General features: G+C 46.8%; 1 protein-coding gene across 2 annotated transcripts in view; it reads right to left on the minus strand.

Moving 5' to 3' along the window:
• The window catches only part of PRKG1 (protein kinase cGMP-dependent 1), a 1,255,886-nt gene that overhangs the window by 1,149,979 nt on the left and 85,340 nt on the right, over positions 1-20,567 (minus strand). The window contains exon 1 of one of the 2 annotated variants that reach the window (XM_047825014.1): positions 10,324-10,889. The exons of the other annotated variant lie outside the window; for it this stretch is intronic. Coding sequence (XP_047680970.1) covers positions 10,324-10,634 — 311 coding nt within the window. The 5' untranslated portion in view covers positions 10,635-10,889. Of the gene's footprint in view, positions 1-10,323; positions 10,890-20,567 lie in introns of those variants that run through there. 2 annotated transcript variants of the gene reach the window in all.

Raw genomic sequence — 20,567 nt, forward strand, 5'->3', positions numbered from 1 at the left:
TTGTTCATATGCCTGTGTGACAGACTTGTGGGCTACGTTTTTATGACGGTGAGTATTCGGTGAGTACCTAGAAACTTCGAGCCACTCTTTCCTTCTGTAGTTTTCCACACGCTCTTTGGGGCGGGGGGGGGGGGGGGCGGGGGTGGAGAGAGATGATCTTCTAACAATTCAGAACCGCAGAAGTTGTCTTAAGTAAACTGCATTCACTCAAAATAAAGAGGGATTCGCTGAATGGATCTTCCAGCCAAAAAAAAAAAAAAAAACACAACTACTTTTACTGAGTGTCTGTGAGCTCATTCTTCTAAGCTGTGCTCTCCTCAGACAGCTCCTGAATAAGAGGGCAATTGCCTACGATGAAGACCATAATGCTTCTGTGCTTTGACGGTGCAGGCCGCAGACACTCCGGGGTTTATTGCACTGTCTCTTTTCTCGTCTCTCTCCTCCCACGGACATAATGGGCTGCCACTGCAGGCCAAGCAAAATGGTACCTGTCACATTCAGATGTTTAATATTCCTCTGTAAAGGCTGTGGTGACACCCTGTCAAGCCAGCACAAGAGTAATACGGGGCCATCTTGTCTGCCTCGCCGTAATATAAAATGTGCTACTCAGTCACCAGTGATTTGGGCGCGGTGTGTCTCACGAAGACGGAGGCTTCCACGGAGGTGGAGTTGTGCAGGCTCGTACGGCCGGATTGCCAGCCACCTGCCGAGGCAGGAGGACGGCCAGGCCGCCTTCCAGCCCGTCAGCGGCGGCAATTCCAGGATCCCATTCTTCTTCCTTGTCCTGACAACCCTTTTTTCTCTCCTCTCAGTCCAGACTTGGAAGCACAAAACCATAATTTATTGATAGAGTTGGACCATTAAGATGATATACAGTATACCCAGAAAGGAGACGCTTTCCCCCGCACGTTATCTCGTTATTCCTTGGCCCAGATCTGGTGGAAGCGTGATATTACCATAAAGCCACGGCGTCAGAAAACAGCAAAATTATTTTGCTTAACTCAGGTGTATTTGTCATCACTGACGTTTGAATACCATTCATCAAATTAAATTGACTGGCTGATACCGTAATTATTTCATGTTCCAAGAAATAGAGTGTTATTTATTCTTCAAGAGCAGGCATCACCTAGCAGTGAGAGACTAAGGCTGATCGGTAGACACCAACTTTTGACACATATTAATAACTTGAGGTATTTACTTATGCTTTGGCAGGGTCAAAGTCACTACCGCTGTGCGTAGAAGTCAATAAACTTGCACAGTCTTAGGGCCGTTTTCGTGAAACCTAATTAGCATTTACGATCTTTAGAGCAGCAAAGGTAATTATTACTAATTTATTGTATTTTTTTTTATTTTTTTTAACATTTATTTATTTTTGAGACAGAGAGAAACAGAGCATGAACGGGCAAGGGTCAGAGAGAGGGAGACACAGAAACTGAAACAGGCTCCAGGCTCTGAGCTGTCAGCACAGAGCCCGATGTGGGGCTCGAACCCACGGACCACAAGATCATGACCTGAGCTGAAGTCGGACGCTCAACGACTGAGACACGCAGGCACCCCTTTATTGTATTTTTGATGCTGGCGCAATGGACATATACGGACACTAAATCGTCACTGTTTTGTTTTGTTTTGTTTTGTTTTCTATGCTAACACCTATCCTTTCAGATCTTGGAACAGAAGAACTCTAACATGTCTTTTCCCAGCGTCCTACCACAAACTCTGCCCGCCACTCCGCTTCAAACTGCTAAACCGAGTTTAAGCAACTTTATTGCTGCTTAATTCCTTCTTTGCCTTCGCATTTAGGCCCCATAACCAAAAGCATGACTGGAAGCTGGGTTCATAAGGAAAGTGTTTACTTTCCTTATGATCAACTTCCCCGCGTAATTAATGCCCCCAAACCCCCGGACAGCCTCATGTCATGACATCCACTGTGCGCTTACGTGCTATCCGTCGGCTGAATATATTTTCATATTTGAGAACAAAGGAGGGAAAGGGGCAAGAGAGCTTGCTGACTGCCATTCTAGGATTATTTTTACCAAAACCTGCTTGCAATTATATTAGCTATTTCACCGCTTATACAAAGTGCTGCGTTGGCTGGCCCTCACCTGAGATGATTAGATTGCAAACATAAATAGGTTCCTATCAGAGACAATGAGGAACATCTCGAGAGTTTTTACCAACAACGGAAGGGGACAGGAGGCGCAAAGAGACACAAAGAGCTAGGAATAGGGCCCGTAGCGAGGTCGTGACCACGGGGTGTGAGAATTCCCATTCCCCCCCTCCTCCCCGCCTGGAGTGTCCCGAGGGACGCAGAAGATTCTCGAATTTCAGGTGTCACCTCAGACCTCTAGGCCAGCCGGCGACAGGGCCCAGATCTGTCCACTCAAACCAAACCGTCTGGAAAGGGGACTCAGAGCTTGACGTGTTCTCTCTGCTTTCTCTGAAGCCTCTTTGGAAAGTACTCCTCAGCCTGAGCACAGGCTGTTTGCCTTAAAAGGATAAAATATCTGTAGGAAAAAAAAAAAACATTGTAGCTGGCTGCAGAGACATCACATACCAGAAGGAGAGGCTACCAGCCCCGGTGCTACTCCTCCGTGGGTTCATCGGGCATCTGCCCCTCAGGCACTTAACACTTCATACTAGTATCTGGAACCCAAGGAAACAGTGTTACTGGTTAACGAGGCAGCAGGCCTCAGTGGGTGGAAAAACACACTTGTGATGATGGCCGATCCTCCTGTGTGTTACATTTGAGCAGCGGCCAGGACCCGGGGTTGCCGGGAAAGAGGAAACGCACTTACCTTTCGAATGCAGCTCCTGCCAGGTTAGTGCGCCCGGGTCCCAGCAGGTAACCCCAAGAGGGCCCCGTCAGACCAACAGGTGCACACGCTGGCACTGCCCGGCTTCACAGCAAGCGGGCATCCGGTTGGTTCCGATGGGCCAAGGAAAGTGCTTTTGCAAAGAACGGGGATTCAAGCAGCCTGTAACGACCGAGCCTGAACGGGCGACAGAAAAGGCTCTCGACACGGGCTGCAGATCAGAGTCCTCCCAAGAGCCAAAATAATACGCCTAGTCCCCCTGTCCACCCCAGAACAATTGAATCAGGATCTCTGGAGGCCACACCCCAGGAGAGATATTGTTAAAGTTCCCAAGGTGATTCTAACACTCAGCTAAGGCCGGGAACCAACGAGCCAGGTAAAGTCAGGATTACCTGAGTGGGAGAATAAACCTACGACACTAAATAACGTATACCTATAATTTGCCTCCCCCTGCCAAAAAAAAAAAAAAAAAAAAAAAAAAAAAAAACAAACTCTTCCACTGTTTTTGTAAGTCCCGAGTGCTTCAAGGTTTTTACCAGTAGAAACGGTCAACTCTTCAAGTGGGAAGTTTACCCTGGTTCTTCACGTTGGAGCTGCCTGGGGAAATCTTTCCTGGTGGGGGCTTCCGGTCCCACGCATTATTCCTTTAATTGGCTGGGGGCAGAACCTAGGCACTGGATTTTTTTATAGAGTTCCCCAGATGATTCTAATATGCAGCTTGGGAACCACTGTCCTCTTATTTTTTCCACTTCTTCTCAAGTATTTCTGCCTCCTATGTAATTACTGGTGAACAGATACTCCCCCTGAGAACAGCCTAGATGCTATTCAGTGGGGTTTGGGCACAAGCGCCTAAACCCCACATCCCTTTGGGAAGCAGAAAAGCCCCTGGCTAGGGAAGCCCTTGGCTAGGGAAGTCAGCGCTGGAGTTCGAATTCAAGGCCCGCCTTTAACAAAGTGTGTGACCTTGGGCAAGTCACTTCTCTGAGCTTCGGTGTCCTGTACCTCGGGGCTGTGAAATGGGGATACTTTGGAGTCTCCCTCAGAGGGTCATTCGAGGATAAAAGAGACAGTCCATGGAAGGCACAGGGACACAGAGTAAGTGCTGGATAAACGTGAGCCGTCACGACGAAGGCAGGCAGTGCCGTGCTGACCTCTTATTTCAGAAACCGTGGTTCACCAACTTGCCCTCCTCATCCTCTCCTCTCCGCTGCGAGCTTCAAGTGCTCCTTGCTATCAGACTAAGGGATGCTTCCAAGAGACAACACAAGGCACTCAAAATAAGCATTGGTCTAAAGGGAAACATCTTAATGGTTTTCCACCCAAATCCCAGGATGGCTCCCGCTCACAGAGAAGGCAAGGAAGCCTTCGATGTGCTACCGTCCAGGCGCCTCGTCCCCATGGCGGTCTTCCTCCACAAAGCGCCGTCTTCTTGGTAAACGCTGTTCCAGTCACCGGCCGTCGCCCACAAAACCCACCACTCCTTGCCAGCATGTGCAAATATGGTGCTCCTTTAATGATGCTCCTCGGGTTCCGCCCTTTCCTTTCCATCCTGATCTTGCCTTGCCCTTGAGCATTTCCCCAAATTCCCATTTTGTCCACCACCTTCCTCACCACCCCCCCCACTCCACGCACACCCCTTCTTCCCACTGTGCTCTCCTCGTTTTTTTTCTCATTAATAGCTCTGATTATAAAATCCATTCAGAGACAAGACCCTTTGGAGAGGATACAATTAGTCCCAACTTTTGCCAAAAGTCTGTTTTGTGTGGCCGCCGTTTTTGCACCATTGTTTACGCTGGCGTGTCGGTTCTGGGGGGGGGGGGGGCAGAGAACGTTCCTCCACTCTGACAGACAATCCTAGTCGGAGAGTTCAAACGGGCTGCACGTATCGAACTCGCCAGAAAATGAACTTGAAGGAGAAGCCGAGGAGCGCGGCCATGCCGGAAGATGGCGACAGGAGAAGAGAACCGGTGTCAGAAGGCTGGGTGGGACGAAGGACGGGGCCTGTCGGGGAAGGGGGGGGGGGCGGCGAACGGCGGTGGCCCAACAATTCCGACCGGGATTCAAAACGCCACCGAGGTGACTGCATAAAGGTGCGACGCATACCGGTAGAGGCTGCGTTGGCCGCGTGCTTGTCTGTCACACTGCCTTGTGCTCTCCGAGCGTGGAAGGTTCCAGTGGGAGGGTCTGAGTGCCGGCAACAGGCCCGGCGCCCCAGATGGGCAGCGGTACCTATGGCAGAGAGGGCAGAAAGGGGAGCAGCCTGGTGTTCAGCTCCGATTGCTAGGAGACCACGGAGCCCCCTCCACTGCTAAGCAGGCCGGGGAAAATGTGTCCCAACAGCAACAGACACATCGTGTGCCCAGCTCTTCAGGGAAAGGCTAAGTAGCAGGAGGGTGGAAATGGGGCCCAGGGGAGCAAGGAGGCCGGCCGTTTCTGTTCTCGGACAGGGCCTGTCCGTTCCTTCGTTAGATTCCCCAGCTTAGGGGCACGCAACTTGACCGTGTTTCAGAACAGCCTCACGGGGGTTTAGGAACCTGGTCTCACCCGTTTGCAAAAGCTTCCCACCGCTTTGCTGTGACTGCACGGCCCGTCACGTCGAATTCACGACCCACCTGCAGCCGGACGGTCCAGCAGACCTGCCTGAAGTTGGAGTTCAGCCCCTCCACGAAAACCAGAAAGGTGAGTTTCCGAAACCAACTTCAGGCTGGGTTGTCACCGCGGGCCCCCGTCCACCGCCATACGGAAGGGATCTGCGCTGTGGAGTCCGGGGCACGACTTGAGATGACCGTCCATGGGAACGGTCTGAAGTGACAGGAGAGGGGAAGCTGGTTTCTCTCGGACTGGGTTCCGTCTCTTTGCGGGTCTGAACCAGCCGCTGCTCTGCTCCCTCCAAGTCCCGCTTCTCTGGGACAGTCACAGCTATCGTCAGGACAACGGGGGTCCAGAAGGCACGGGGCCCAGGAGGCTTTTGGGGACTCAGAGCCTTACTGGCAGGGACCACCCGGCCCTTGCTGGGCAGAGGGCGCACGCGTGCACGTCACTGCCAGAACATTCTAAAAACAAGCAGAAACGCCCTCTCGCCTACTTTACAAAACAGAAACTCAAGTTCTCCTTCTGTGGGGCCTAGGCTCGCCTTTCCGCAGTTCCCACTAAGGTATTCTGGTACCGCCCCTTGTCGCTGTCACGGCCCCATGTGTCTTGTCCGCCGGATGGTCCTTTCCATTCCCACCGTGCCCCTCTCATCCCCTGACCACTCGCCTAAGTCGGGCGGCCCTTCAAATACCCACTTTAAACACCTGGCCTCCACGACTCTCCCATACCATGAAATGAAATGACCGCAATTCTCCTTTGCCAACTGTTTCAGGTACTTCCTCTGTGGTTTAACATGCTCTGTACTTTCTAGAATACCTACTGGACGCGGGCCTACATCTCTCTCACCCCTAACGCCCAAGGTAAGCTGCGCATAGCAGACGGCCCATAAAAGTACCAAACTGGGGACACCTGGGTGGCTCAGTCGGTTAAGCGTCCCACTTCGGCTCAGGTCATGATCTCACAGTTCATGAGTTCAAGCCCCGTGTGGGGCTCTGTGCTGACAGCTTAGAGCCTGGAGCCCGCTTCGGATTCTTTGTCTCCCTCTCTCTCTCTCTGCTCCTCCCCCACTCATGCTCTATCTCTCTCTTCTTCAGAAATAAATAAAAACGTTAAAAAAAAAACCAAACTGAGCAGCAGGACACATGGCATTTAGTTGCTACCTTTGAATAAATCTACGTTTTAATATTATCCCATCTAACATTATACCAAAATTCTAGAATTGTCTCCACTTTCCTACAAAATTTTACATACAGTCTTTCGGAAGATACTATTTCTCTTGAGATGTACTAGTGCCCAGGTTGGAAAGATCATATAAGAGCTCATTAAAAATTAATGTCTCCCTGGGGAACCTGGGTGGCTCAGTTGGTTAAGTGTCCAACTTCAGCTCCGGTCAGGATCTAACAGTTCGTCGGTCTGAGCCCCGCGTCCGGCTCTGTGCTGACAGCTCGGAGGCTGGAACCTGCTTCAGATTCTGTGTCTCCCTCTCTCTCTGCCCCTCCCCTGCTCATTCTCTGTCTCTCTCTGCCTCTCAAAAATAAACATTTAAAAACTTAAAAAAAAAAAAAGCAACGCCTCCCTAAAAATAAGAAAATATGTTTCTTTTCGTCCTCCATTCTTCCAAACTATTTCACAACCCAAGAGTGAAATGTTATAAAACACATCATCACTCTCTGAAATTCAGCTGCCTCTGGGGTGAAAGGCACCAGCTGAACAAAAATCCAGAGACACTAACAAGTTTTTACAGGAACATAAGTCTGTGCAGCCCGACTGAGAGAACGCAGGAGACTGAGACAGCAGAATGGAAGGGATTTGAAGGTATTTTCAGTAGGTAAAGGGTCGGGCTCCAAATACTAGTCAATGTCCCAGCCGATTAGAGAGTCAGTTTTCAGGAATGGAAGATCATGAAATAAAATTACTTTAAAAGTCCAAAAGAACCATCCTATGTATATAACCAACAGACTATCTTATCTCATAAAATGCGGTGTGTTTTTTTTTTTTTCATCTTCAAGGGGTTATTTGCTCGATTTATTTCAAAACGTATAGCCTCAGAGTTTTACGTTCTCGTAGCTGTGGAACATAGTGCCAACTTCTGCAACGGTTCTTTGCTTCACGTTGGTAACACACAGAGGGCTTAAGGGCTATTTCTACGCTGGTGTGAAAGAGAGAAATGAGAACACCCCCGTGCCCCCAACACACACACACACACACACACACACACACACACACACACACAGGTTCAGCAGGAGCTCCCTGGCTCTGACCCAGCCTTCCCTCCAATTCCCAGCTTTCAGGGAAAATTCCAAACCGAAAATGTTAAAATGAATTAAGTTAATAGTTTACATTTCACACTATTTCAACACTGTTTTTTAAGTGATCAAAAAGCACTCAAAAAGGAAAAGGGAAGGCTTTTTTAAAAAATTATAATCCTCAGAGCTGGGCAGTTACCTACATCTGATGAAAAGAGAACAGAAGGCTCCCATGAACGTGAATCCGAAATCCATTTTAGGCTACTGAGATGGTTTCCTTTCAACTCGAACTCACAATCCTCTGTATGTGAGTTGAAGAAAGGTTAACGACACTTAGGTTGCACCGGAAGTGAAACACAAACACTTGTTGCCAGTAAGTCTGCATGATCAAATTATTCAGCGGCAGAGAAATGGAAATTCACGCAAGTCTTCGTGGGGTTGCCAAGTTTTCCTGATCCTTTGTGGAGCTGTCTTGCACCCTCATCCAGATGGCGAAGGTATAATCATTTTGCATACAATATAACTTCTCTTTCAAGAAAGGTACACTATGCCACTTCAGCCAATTTTATTCTAGTTTTCTTTATGTAAGTGTGAAAAAAGAACAGATGTTTTTCCAAAATTATTTAAGCTTGGAAGACATTCCATCGTGTTCTTCAATAGAATCCCTCAGAAATCACCAAAACCATCATGGTGACACCGTAACAGCTGATTTCTTCAAAGCACAAGTTATTAAATAAATATCAGAACGCACAGCGCTGCCCGATAGATACAACGTTTGTTGTAACAGAATGGGGTGACTTATTTGCCACCACACTAATTTCATTTTCCACCAGGGATTTGCAAAAAAAAAAAAAAAAAAATCTGACTGTTCCACATGTGAAACACTGAGAGGCTTCTACAACTTGCCACATTCTACAGCTCATTCCCCACTGCCTGGATTCCTCCAGATCTTCTCTGATCGAATGTTTCACTGGAGTTATCAGCTGGCTTGATCATGCTCCATTATAAAACCCATTAAAATGGTCTTTTTTACAAAAGTGGAGTTTTCTCCGTGTTACTCCAAAGTCCTGCAGATACTAAAACGAGAGCCTATGCAATGCTTAAAAATGCAGAGAGCTGTCTTTGAGTTATTTTTTCATTATGCAAAACTTGGCCCAGGAGAGATGGCCGTGTACCTCGTTAGCTAAAACAGGCGAGCATGTCAGGACTGCAAATCAATTTACTGGAAGAAGTTGAAGTAGATGTGAATCGCTCAGGTTTCCAAGGCAGATCTAAGTCTACTGATCAGGGCCACTTGGTGAGGTCAGAATCTCAGCAGTGTTTACCCTCATCGTTTCTTCCCCACACTCTCCGAGAATGCAAACTCCCTCTGAAGCTAAACCTGCGGGAGAACAGCAAAACCTCTATGGGAACCAACAGATGATGGTACAACTCTAAGTTTTCAGAAGTATCATCAGTACATGCCCGATGGCTCCCCTAAACCCGATAAATACAAAGGGAGACAATCCGGCGTTTACCCCTTCTCCTTATATTAATTCCTTGTGTTTGTGAAGCAAAGGGTTCCAAGAAAGCTTGCATTATTATGTAACACGTGTCAAACAGCCAGTGTGATGTAGTTAGAAATACAGTAGCAAAATCTTTCATTTTACCGATTATGGCATTATCTATCCACTAAAAACACCATCCGTTTGGGTGCTCTCCCTCACTGCGTGTTAATCTCACGGTCCTGCCACCATGCTCTCCCTAAGGTGTATAACAAGTTGTGTTCAATTTTCCTACCCAAGTTATGAAGCCCACTGACATCAGAACACAGTTCTCCCAACGCAAGAGCCCTACCAGAGCGGTTGCATCAGAAGCCAGGAGTAAGGCAAACACTGTGTTCACAGTGTCCATAAACGTAAGTGTAGTTCTCACACTGGACCCTGGACACACGCAGCCCTCCCAGCAGACCGAGGCACCTCACAGGCAACATCATGCAAATTCCTTAAGGAAAACAAGCAACGATCTCCCTCGCGTGTTATGAAGAAAAAAAATTTTTTTTAAATCAACAGACTAGGCTTCCATTTGCGGGCTGTCAATGCCATCCAATTCGGGAGATGAAACCCAAACAAACAAAAATCTTCCCTTTTATATGCGCATTTGCTTATTTTTGACACTTTGGCGATGACAGCACATCAGGTCGGAGGGGTGCGGGCGACTGTCGCCAGCAGGTAGAGAAATCCGGGAGAGCCGCCGGAGCAGAGAAAGTAAGGGTGACAACAGACGCATTTCATTTCGAGTCCGATGAGCCTGCATTTAGGATTTTCCGGCCGGGCAGGTTCAGGTTCGCCGGGGTGTTTGGGAGACGGGGCTTTTCATTCGTCTTCTCACGCTCGCTCGCTCACACTCACGCACACGCACACACACACACACACACACACCTGGGGCGCGTTCCAACTATGCACCCCGGGTGGCATACACGAACGTGCGTGTCTATCTTGCAAAAATAGCCCGACATCTGACAAAGACAGCAAGGCGGCGGGGGCGCAGCGAGCGCGGCTCGGAGGAGCGTGCAGGGCGCGCGCGGAGCGCCCGCCACAACGGCTGCAACGCCTCGGAGCCCGAGCACAGACATGGCACGCGCGGGGCGGGGGCCCACACCCAAGACCGAGACCCGCGGCTCCCCTGCTTACTGTGGGCTCTTGGGGTAGAAAGGCAGGGTCACGTGGCTGAGGTCCTGCAGGTCGAAGGCGGTGGGCTCGGCGGAGATCGCCTGGCGCTTGGTGCGCGGCTCGCCCTGCAGCGTGCCGGCGCTCTGCTTCTGCGCCTGCTGGGTGGCCGGCCGGATCACCGAGCGGTACTTGTCCAGCTCGTTCTGCAGCTTCTGGATCAGTTCGTCCTTCTGGTCCAACTCCAGCTCCAGCTCGTCGATGAGCGCATCCCGCTGCCTCAGCTCCTCGATCTTCTCCTGGAGCGCGTACTGCAAATCCCGCAGGGTGCCCATGCTCCGCCGGGCCGCCGGGCCGCCTTCCTGCCGCTGCCGCGCGCCCGGGGGCTCGCTCCCCGCTCCGGTCAACTTTCCCCAAAGTCGCCGCCGCCTCCCGAGTGCAGACGCTTCCTACTCGAGCCCAGAGCCAGCCAGCCCTGGCTTCTGAGCATGCCCAGTCCGCCGCTCCGCCGCCGACTTTCCGTGCGGATCCCCACTTGTCGGGGCGCCGGGGAGGCTGAGCGCGGGGGCCGCGAGGCGGCGGGTCCGCGCCGGGACTGAGCCGGGAGCCGCGGCGGGCGCAGGGCCGGAGGCGGGGCGCAGCGGGCGGGCGTGCCACTTCGGGGTGGGGGCACGCGGGGGAGGACACCCGCCCCCCGCCCCCGCCACCGGGCGCCCCGGCCTCGGGGCCGCGGGGCTGCGCTCCCGGCCGCGTCCCCGGGCAGGGCGGGCTCGGCCGCCGGAGCGCCCCGGGGTCCGGAGGTTCCTGGCCGCCGGCCTCCCCGCCGGAGGCTCGCGAGCTGCGTGGCCGCGCGGTGGCCTCACTCACGCCACCCTGCCCGCGGGGAGCGCCTCGCACAGGTGGCTGGCGCTGGACCACAAACTTGCCTCCCGGAGGAGAGGAGCGGCGGCGGGAGGGCGCCCCGGCCGCGCGCAGGTGCCTTTGGGGAAGGGGCGAGGGGGGCGGGGCTTCTGGTGCGTGGCGCCCGGCGGGGGCGGCTCTCTCGGGCCCCTGCCGATTGCCACCCCCCCCGCCCGCCCCCTCCGGACTCACACTCGTGAACTCTCCCCGTCAGGTCTGGGCCCTGGAAGGCCGCTCGGCTCGGCTCTCCCCGCCCCACCCCAGCCCGAGCTAGTGTCTGCGGAAGACTTTACGGAGGGCCTGGCTTCTGCCATTTGCTATTTCGGGGTGGGGGGCCGGGGAAGGGGGCGGCGGGAAGCATCATCGCCGAGCTCCAAAAAGTCCATCGGGAAATGGAACTAAGATCTTCAAAAAGATTCCATCTCTGGCGACCAAGCTGTTAGAACTGTATCCTTACACTTGAATGGCAAGACGCAAACTGTGGGGAGGGATCATGACAAGAGGGGGGGCCCAGATGGGCTGCAGAACCGAAAGCCACACCGCCCCCCCTCTCCCCGTCCACTCAGCTCTGCCCACTCGGTAGTTCCTGAAATGACAATTAAGTGAGCTCTCTCTGTGGGAGGGGAACGCGCCCATCACCTGAACACATGTTTAGAATCTACCAATATTTACTCACCGCTTACCTAAATTCCTAATATTTATCTAAATCTTCATGGACTCACCCAACTTCAGAGCATCTTTTAGAGCAGTCCTGGTTGCTATTCTTGGGCGCTCAGTGTCACAAACCAATGCTCTATTGGGCCATTCCCTCGCAGTCAAACAAAGCTGATAGAAAATACATTAAAATCGAATTGCAATCCAGAACTATTCACCGCAATCTAAACGTAGCCAAGAGTGAATATATCGGTCTCAAAAAAATTTTCGCTCTTACTTTTGAATACACAACTTTCTCTAAGCAAAGAGGAAAAAAAAAAAACCACTAGCCAATGGCACATGAACAAACTTTTTGATTCAACGTGTATTTGTTTGTCATCAGAGGTATACATGACGAAGGATATATATCCTAAACATGCTTCACTAAGATCATGATCTAATGCTCTTAGCATTAGGTGATAGAAGACACTTAAATGTTCTGCTTTCCCACAGGGAAATGCATTTACTTCGGAATGTGACACACAAGGTGGATAATTCCCGAAACATTTTCATTCCTAGTGAACAGAACATAAGTAATTTACAAATACTGACAGCAGTGAAATAGTTCTAATTGTTGTTTTAATTAAAACTAAATCGAGTAGAGGTACTGTGACTTTGTATAGGACTCTATTCTAAAAGAGAGCGAATGTGACAATTTCCTTGTCCCAGGCAAAAGGCCAAATTCTTATTTTTATTTAACCTATGCAAATTCTTTAATCCCATGAGAAAATGTTTAGCACTAACTGCCTTTTTCCTATAGATCTACATTGGGGCCCTGAGGCCAAGCGATTATATCTAAAAATATATCCGAGGCAATGGTACAGGGGGGATCATTAGACAACCACTAAGCAGGGTTATGTTTTAAGGTTCATTTGAGGCTTAAATGGTGTAACTTAAATGTCTTTGGGCAGCACAAAGTAGAGAAGATTCTTCTTCATTTTTAAGAAAGCCTGTCAACATCCACAAAGGAAATTAAAAAAAATAGCCCTTCAACCAAAAAAAAAACCCCAAAAAACAAAAAAACAAAACAGGTATTTTGGATACAAGTGAAATTGTTTCCACTAAGTCATGTAAATAATTTTCACTATTTAAGCTTTCATATCTACATGCAAGTACAGGATATATCCATCCTACATTTCATTGTTGTGATACAAAATGTACATCCCATGAGGAATCCCATCCTGAGAATCAGGAGCCTGCTATAATCCATGCAAAGCAAGTAAACAGCCAAAACACATGATTATTACAGTCGACCTACACGTTGAAAAAGTATTCAAGGTATAAGAATATATTTGGTTATATTAGCCTATATTACCAAAATAATTGAATTTCCCCCTGACTTTATAATTGTACATGCAACATCCAGAATTCTTGACTTTTCCATTCTTGAAGTCAAAATAAATATTTTAAGTACGTTTTTCAATGATGCTTTTGACTGGTTGTTTAGATCTGAAGGGATCTGGCTCTGCATCTCAATCTTTTGAGTGATCTCAGTCTCTCTCTCTCTCTCTCTCTCTCTCTCTCTCTCTCTCTCCCCCCCCCCCTCTTTAAACATATTTGCTACTGTATTGGTAAATGCTGGATATAAATTCTATGAGAAAAATCAAGGTCCTGTACTTACATTTCAACAGACAAATTAACGACCTGTCTCATGGTAAACTAAACCATAGAATCAGAGATCAGGCACAAGTCTACCTTCTGCTTCCCAGGCAGTGACTACACAAGTCTGAGACGGAGTGGAGTGGAGTGGAGTAGAGTGGAGTCGGGTCTCCTGAGCTCTCCCACTGCCTGTCTCATGAGGGAACCCTCCATGGTAGATGCTAAAACAGAGATCCGTGAAATTTTGAAGGAAGTGAGTTCATACTCTCAAATGCCGTAGTCAACTCACAAGTCACAACCATAGTCAACTCACAACTGGATCGTAGCTAGTCTCTCTCTGTCACAGCCCTCAGAAAAGCGAGCTACCAGTAACCAGCCCAACCTGTGGCATATCGATGCTCCTCAATTTTGCACCCACCCCTCATGATTGAGAATAAATTTTATCAGGCCTTCCTTAATGGAATCTCAGAACCATTTAATGAGGCATTCAGTGACACAGCTTCATCATAATATTGGCTATGAAAAGAAGAAAGTCTGTAGAATTTATCACCCTTCACTAAAGCCATAATTAGCCTCAAAAGGACTGGGATAACTTTGTCATCTGGGTGTCCATTCCACTGATGCTACATTTCCCGGAAGAGTCCTAAGTATGACATTTTCTTCTGCCATTTTATGCATGTATCTTGAGTAGGGAAAACTCACAAAAACAACAAAACACACCTGAGCTTTTTAAGTGATGGAAACCACCCCTTACGGAAAACCGCTACAAGGAACAAGTACCCCTAAGAATCTAGATCTGAGAGTTGCCATTACTGGTAGATATACTGACATGCTCTAAATTGCGAATCTTAATCAAGGTCACAATTACAATAACTAACTTCCTTGAACTCTTAATGCACGACAGGCACTGTTTATGTAACCCCACCAGGTGGCCTTTGTTATTATTTCAACTTATATTTGGGGGAAAAAAATGGCAGCACGGAATCATCTGCCTAATGAACAGCAAAGCCTAGATTCGAATCCACACCATGTGATACGGAGCTCATTCCCTGACTCCCTGACCTTCACTGTCTTCTGCAGGGCTTCCAGATGTTGCCAATGTCCTGATTCTCGAACCACAGAGATGAGAGTATGTTTACTATTAACTAGCCTGACTTTGGGGTTGGGTAGGTGGAAAGAGGAAAATGTGGGGAAATCCTGAAAGAGCAGGAGAAAGAATTCTTGGAAGTTCTTTTTCCCAAAATTGTCTTCACGCCAGCACCATTTCATCCTGGCTTAAGGTGGCCAACTTGCACCCACTGGGCTAGGATTGTCCTTGTTTTAATACTGAAACTGCTTGTGACTGTCCCGGTTTTAGAGCTGAAGTCCTGGGCACCCCCCGGTCCTGGGCAAACCAGGACAGTTGGTCACTCTATTAAATTCGGGATTAGGGGCGCCTGGGTGGCGCAGTCGGTTAAGCGTCCGACTTCAGCCAGGTCACGATCTCGCGGTCCGGGAGTTCGAGCCCCGCGTCAGGCTCTGGGCTGATGGCTCAGAGCCTGGAGCCTGTTTCCGATTCTGTGTCTCCTTCTCTCTCTCTGCCCCTCCCCGTTCATGCTCTGTCTCTCTCTGTCCCAAAAATAAATAAACGTTGAAAAAAAAAATTTTTTTTTAAATTCGGGATTGCTGAGCCACCCGATTTTATAAATATTTTCAAATTTTGCCTTCAAATTTACAGATAGAAAAGTAAACCCCAGGACGATCTGTAATGATAATACCTATTATTTTAGGCACATTGTAAACCCACTCACCCATTTGTTTGTATGAATATATTTTAAGAACACAATCATCCTATTTCAATGCATAATAGTATACCACAGGGACTGCCTTTGGACTACACAAGAGAGAAGTCAGACGATAGAATTTTCATTGCAGTTTGATGAATTAGACAAAGATTCGAGGCTCTCTTTTCAGCTTACTGTTTTTATAAAAATCTGGACTTCAGACATTCTGGCTTTCTATGGATAAATCACAATAATTAAAATACCTGCTATTTGATTAACTCCTACAGAATTAGGTTATTCTTATGATTATATTTGGTGGATAGACTCAGCCATCAGGAATCCATATTCAAATGGAGATAAGCAAACATTCTAATGGTCTGGCTTTTTGAAGCTTTACTTCCGTGCATGATATATCCCACATGGAAAAGAAAAAAACACAGAAACCATTAATGATGAAAAACTTACTGCAGAGATTTGGAAAGTAATAGTGCATTGTACCATAATTGCTAATGTGCTTAGAGTTTAATACCGAATTAGTGTCATGCCTAATATCAGTTGAAATGAATTCTTATACTCCACGGCTTAAAATGATGGTATGTTATTATGGAGCCTGAAGCAGTATTCATGAGAACACATGCCCTGTCTGCGAAAAGAACGCTTCTCTGTACTCTTCAAGAAGCTGCCCGTTTCCAAATAACATTTCCAAATCATGGAAGAAATAAAATGTGTTTAAGAAGGAAGGAATTTGGCTTTCCAGATTTTTTCCATGAATGGAGAGTTTTTAAATGGAACGTGGACTTTAAAATGCTTTGTTCACAAACTATTATTCTGCTACATTTTAAGCCCAGTGAATGTACGTTAACAGTGGGTATGCAACATGATAATTTCTCTCCTGCCTGCCTAATAGATTTCGTTTCTCAGTCCTATTTCAATGATTCTTCTGGCCTATAAATGCACATCATTTTGTGGGGCGCCTGGGTGGCTCAGTTGGTTAAGCGTCCGACCTTGGCTCAGGTCATGATCTCACGGTCCATGAGTTCGAGCCCCGCATCGGGCTCTGTGCTGACAGCTCAGAGCCTGGAGCCTGCTTTGGATTCTGTGTCTCCTTCTCTCTCTGCCACTCCCCTGCTCGCGCTCTGGCTCTTTCTGTGTCTCAAAAATAAATAAATGTTAAAAAAAACATTTTTTTAATGCACATCATTTCATAAGTTAATGCATCAGTACTTTCCACAGAATAGTAACAAATATTTGGGAAACTACGTCTGCATTTGAGAGCATATTCGATACCATGTGGCTTATAGAAGAACAGCTCCGAAGTCTGTGAATTTTGCCTGTTACTTATTTTAAATCTCATTTAACAGCTACTATCACTGGGCCGTTTTCAACCGACATGTTTTGTAATCAAAGTTGAAAGCAAACGGCGAGCACTACATTCTGCTCGTGAACTTACTACAATCGGTAAATTGAGAAAGCAGTGAAGGTGGAAGAAAGACAATAAGATAGAAGTTTGAGTGAACTGGTTTTTATCGGGGCGTCGAATGAAGGGATTAGCCTATAGGAACAAAGGCATCTGCATCGCGACAATCAGAGATCCGAAGGAGAGGGAAGTTGTAGGTGGAAAAAAAAAAGACTCACTAGGAAGTCTTCTGATCATCTCATCTTTATCCTCTTGAACTTAATGACCAAGTAAATATCACCTAACTTCAAATGCAGGAAACTCTTGATGTTTTGACTTTTATGCCATCACCATGAGATGGAGATCCAGAAATCCATCCTTAATGACAGGCTAATGCAGTGGTAGTCTGGTGAAACAAGTGGATGTCATGTGAGGGTCGAGACGTGGCACTTGAGGTTTGAGAAGGCATACCCTTGGACCAAGGATAGAGAGAGAAGCAAGCTGGGGCCCGGGAGACACATATTGTCACTAGGCATTTGTAACCAACTAGAAGGTTATGAGCCGCCTTGCCCCATGTACGTCTTTTAAAGATTCAATGATTTCTCCCTGGTCCAGACTGTATTTTTTACAAATCATTTTTCAAAGCGCAGGCATAACATGATCTGGTAGATAAGAATGCCCCATGGAAATAAATGTCGAATAGAGACTTGGACTGATTTTTGGTTATCAGGCAGAATATTCAGGATCTGTCTCGAGTCACCGCATTACGTAAGAATGTTTTTACGCAAATCTCAAAGTTAATTTGGGGAGCTATTATGGAAAATCCGTCCAAGTTTTCCATAACATGCAGCACAGCCAAAATTCTACCCATCTATCTTTCTTGGAAAAGCATCGACATCGAATACCAATTTCAAGTGGAAAAAATGACAGGGAAGTCTTCAAAATACTTATTTGCAGACTGCTAAAAGCAACTGCTGCTCTTAGGAGCACAGATATCTTAGTGAAAATTGCTTCTTTTCCACGGGTCAGACCCTCTATCCGTACACAGCAAGTACCCCTCTCTCTCTCTAGTCACAAAGCTGAAGCTTACCTAACCCAAGAGCATTTCCACGTGCACTCTGTTTACTTAATTTTTGCCTCCATCACCAGCACTCCCAAAACACAGAGAACTCAAAGACCATATGGCTTACCACCCTTCCCCACCTGCAGCCACAAAAAAAAAAAAAAAAAAAGCCAAAGCGGCCTTATTTTTTTTTTTTACCGATAATGAATATCACAGAATTGTAGCTGAAATGTCCCCCTGAGGTTATGTAATTCAACATCCTAATTTTAAATTTAAGGAAATGCAAAGGCCGAGGGAGTCAAACGACCCACTCAAGGCGGAAGCAAGTTTGGAACCCAAGCATTCCCCTTGCCGGCATCGTGTTCTTCCAGTGATATTTTTCTTTCACCCGCGTTTTATTATCAGTGCACACAGAAGCCTGATTCGGTGCACCTGAAAATCCTACCTCCCCTTTCTTCCTAGGTAATAGCTATTAAAGCCAATTCAGAACATTTAATTTGCTGCAGAGAAGAAAGTATATTAAAGGGTCTTTAGGACATCCAATTAGTTCTATCATGCGTCTCCTTACACTCGAACCGTAAGGAATCGCTCTTACATGGATGGGGATCTATGGGACATGACGATGCGTGCACATGCGTGTGTGTGTGTGTGTGTGTGTGTGTGTGTGTATGTGTGTGCATGCTTGCACAGCCTCAAAGTCTCGCATGCGACGTAGGTGTGACATATCAACCGCACCCTCCTAACCAATCCTCATTTATGTCAAAGGAAAGATGGACGCACCCCAAATCTTTTGCATTCCACCTTATTTGACAGAGATCTACGTGCGGAAACACGGTAAAGCACCTAGATTAACTTTTTTCATTTCTCGGACGAGAGCAGTTCAGCCTTCCTCCCACTGCAAGGTTTTAAAATCCCTTGTGATACGAAAGACGTCATCACCAGGAAAGAGAACAATTGTCTCCAATTCGTACAAATGAAAAGGTAACACCGTAAACCTTACCTAAAACTCTCAAAATTCAGGTGGTGATACTGGATTGGTTCCCTGAAATCACGTAATCGGTCTTAGACCATTTGAGACATTTTTAAGGTAATAATAACTTCAGAATGTGCCAAGAGATGATTTTGTTCATTTAAAATTTCCCAGTGGAGTATTTGAAGAATGTTCACAAAAGACAGTAAAGACATACTTCAAAACTCATTGAAACATACAGCATTTAAAATCTTATTACATTGGTATTTTCCTAAAAAGAATTTTGTATTTTAATATTCTCAGGACACGTTCTTTTAATCACCAATCTCTCTACAAAGCGAATTTTTAACACAGTACATGACTTTCATATTCTGCAACCAGGGAATATCCAATTGTGAGAAATCAGAAGCATTAATGAAGAAAACACAAATAACCAAGAAGAAGCATATGGTAACAGCTGCTACAACAGCTAAACTCAGTGGTCAGCGAACAGCCTTTCTAGCAATCCCGTAATCCAAGAGCTCTCACCAAACGAGTATATACTAACACGCAGTGTTTCCTCCAAGGGTGAACTAAAGAACACTAGTTCCTTGAAAAGGGGGAGGGGGGAGTGTTCAGGGTCAAAAATGCTTGGGAGACACTGAGCAAAGTTCATTGAAACAGAATTCTTTCTGCATAGCTATTCCAAGGAACTTCTAAATTTCCAATATGTATTATGAATCTCCAAAATAAGTACAGAGTGAATGTATACAGTTGATTTAAACAACTAGGCTTTCTTTCATCTAATGTTTTAAGTGTTGGACCTAAGTATTTACGATAGTGAATGTTTAAAGGTAAATTAGGCAACTTATTAAAAATACTTTTAATAAACAGCTCCCCCGTTTGTGAAATCCCTTATGGGTATTTACATACACAGCGATAATTCCTGATCCACCAACAAGACTACAGACCACAGTACCTTCCCTTTAAAGTCACGATTCACCCAGTCTATGACCACAGTCAATGACAGGACAGAAGACCTGAACACATGCCCAGTCTGGTGCTTACAGGAAGGACTAACTAACATTGTTGCCATTTGACCCACAGTCACGTTTCCTGTCTTTCAAAGGAGGCAGGTCATTGGATTTTGCTCCCGCTGGGAAAATGGTCAAGGAAAAATTACAATGGGGCTGAAATCAGGAGAGCAATTGATTAATAATTAATTACCTAAGTGTCATACTGACCTTTGAGTTCTTACACGTCTCCAGGCACCAAGCAATTTCATTGTAACATCTCAGAGCTTTTCCACTGGCCATTCTCTTTCTGCCTTTGAGATCCTTCACCTAACCCATTTCGCAACCCTAAAATCTCCACCCCATCACTTCCCGATCACCATTTCTATCTTTTGAGTCATGAACTCATTGAACTCATTCTTCACTTCTCTCCCCAAATATCACTTCCTCTGATAATCCTTCCAGATCATCCCCATGATATTTTCCCTTATAACAGAACTTACGATGTATAATTATATATTAGTTTCAAGGATATTTGAAAATATTTGCTACAGAGCTATCTTATCATTAGACGGTAAACTCCAAGAAAACTAGGAATTCTATTTCATCCACCAAAACCTAAAACAAGCCCTCCCTGTATATTTGTTAATTGCATAGACTAAATGAATGAATTCAAGAAATATTTAGTATCACACACCGCCACCGATAAACAGAAAATTCGTCCCTTTCTGCCTTTTCCCCACCAAAAGATTAAACCATCAAACCAAAATGAATATCCACGGATGCGATACAGATGGAGACGGCCTTCAGAGTCGGCAGCCCTCGCTTGGGGTGTCATTTGGGAGCGCACGTGTCATAAGGCTCGGGGACCTCAGTACAACCGCCCCTGTGA

Source organism: Prionailurus viverrinus, chromosome D2 (genome assembly GCF_022837055.1).
Source record: "Prionailurus viverrinus isolate Anna chromosome D2, UM_Priviv_1.0, whole genome shotgun sequence".
In the NCBI taxonomy this organism is placed as follows: Eukaryota; Metazoa; Chordata; class Mammalia; order Carnivora; family Felidae; genus Prionailurus; species Prionailurus viverrinus.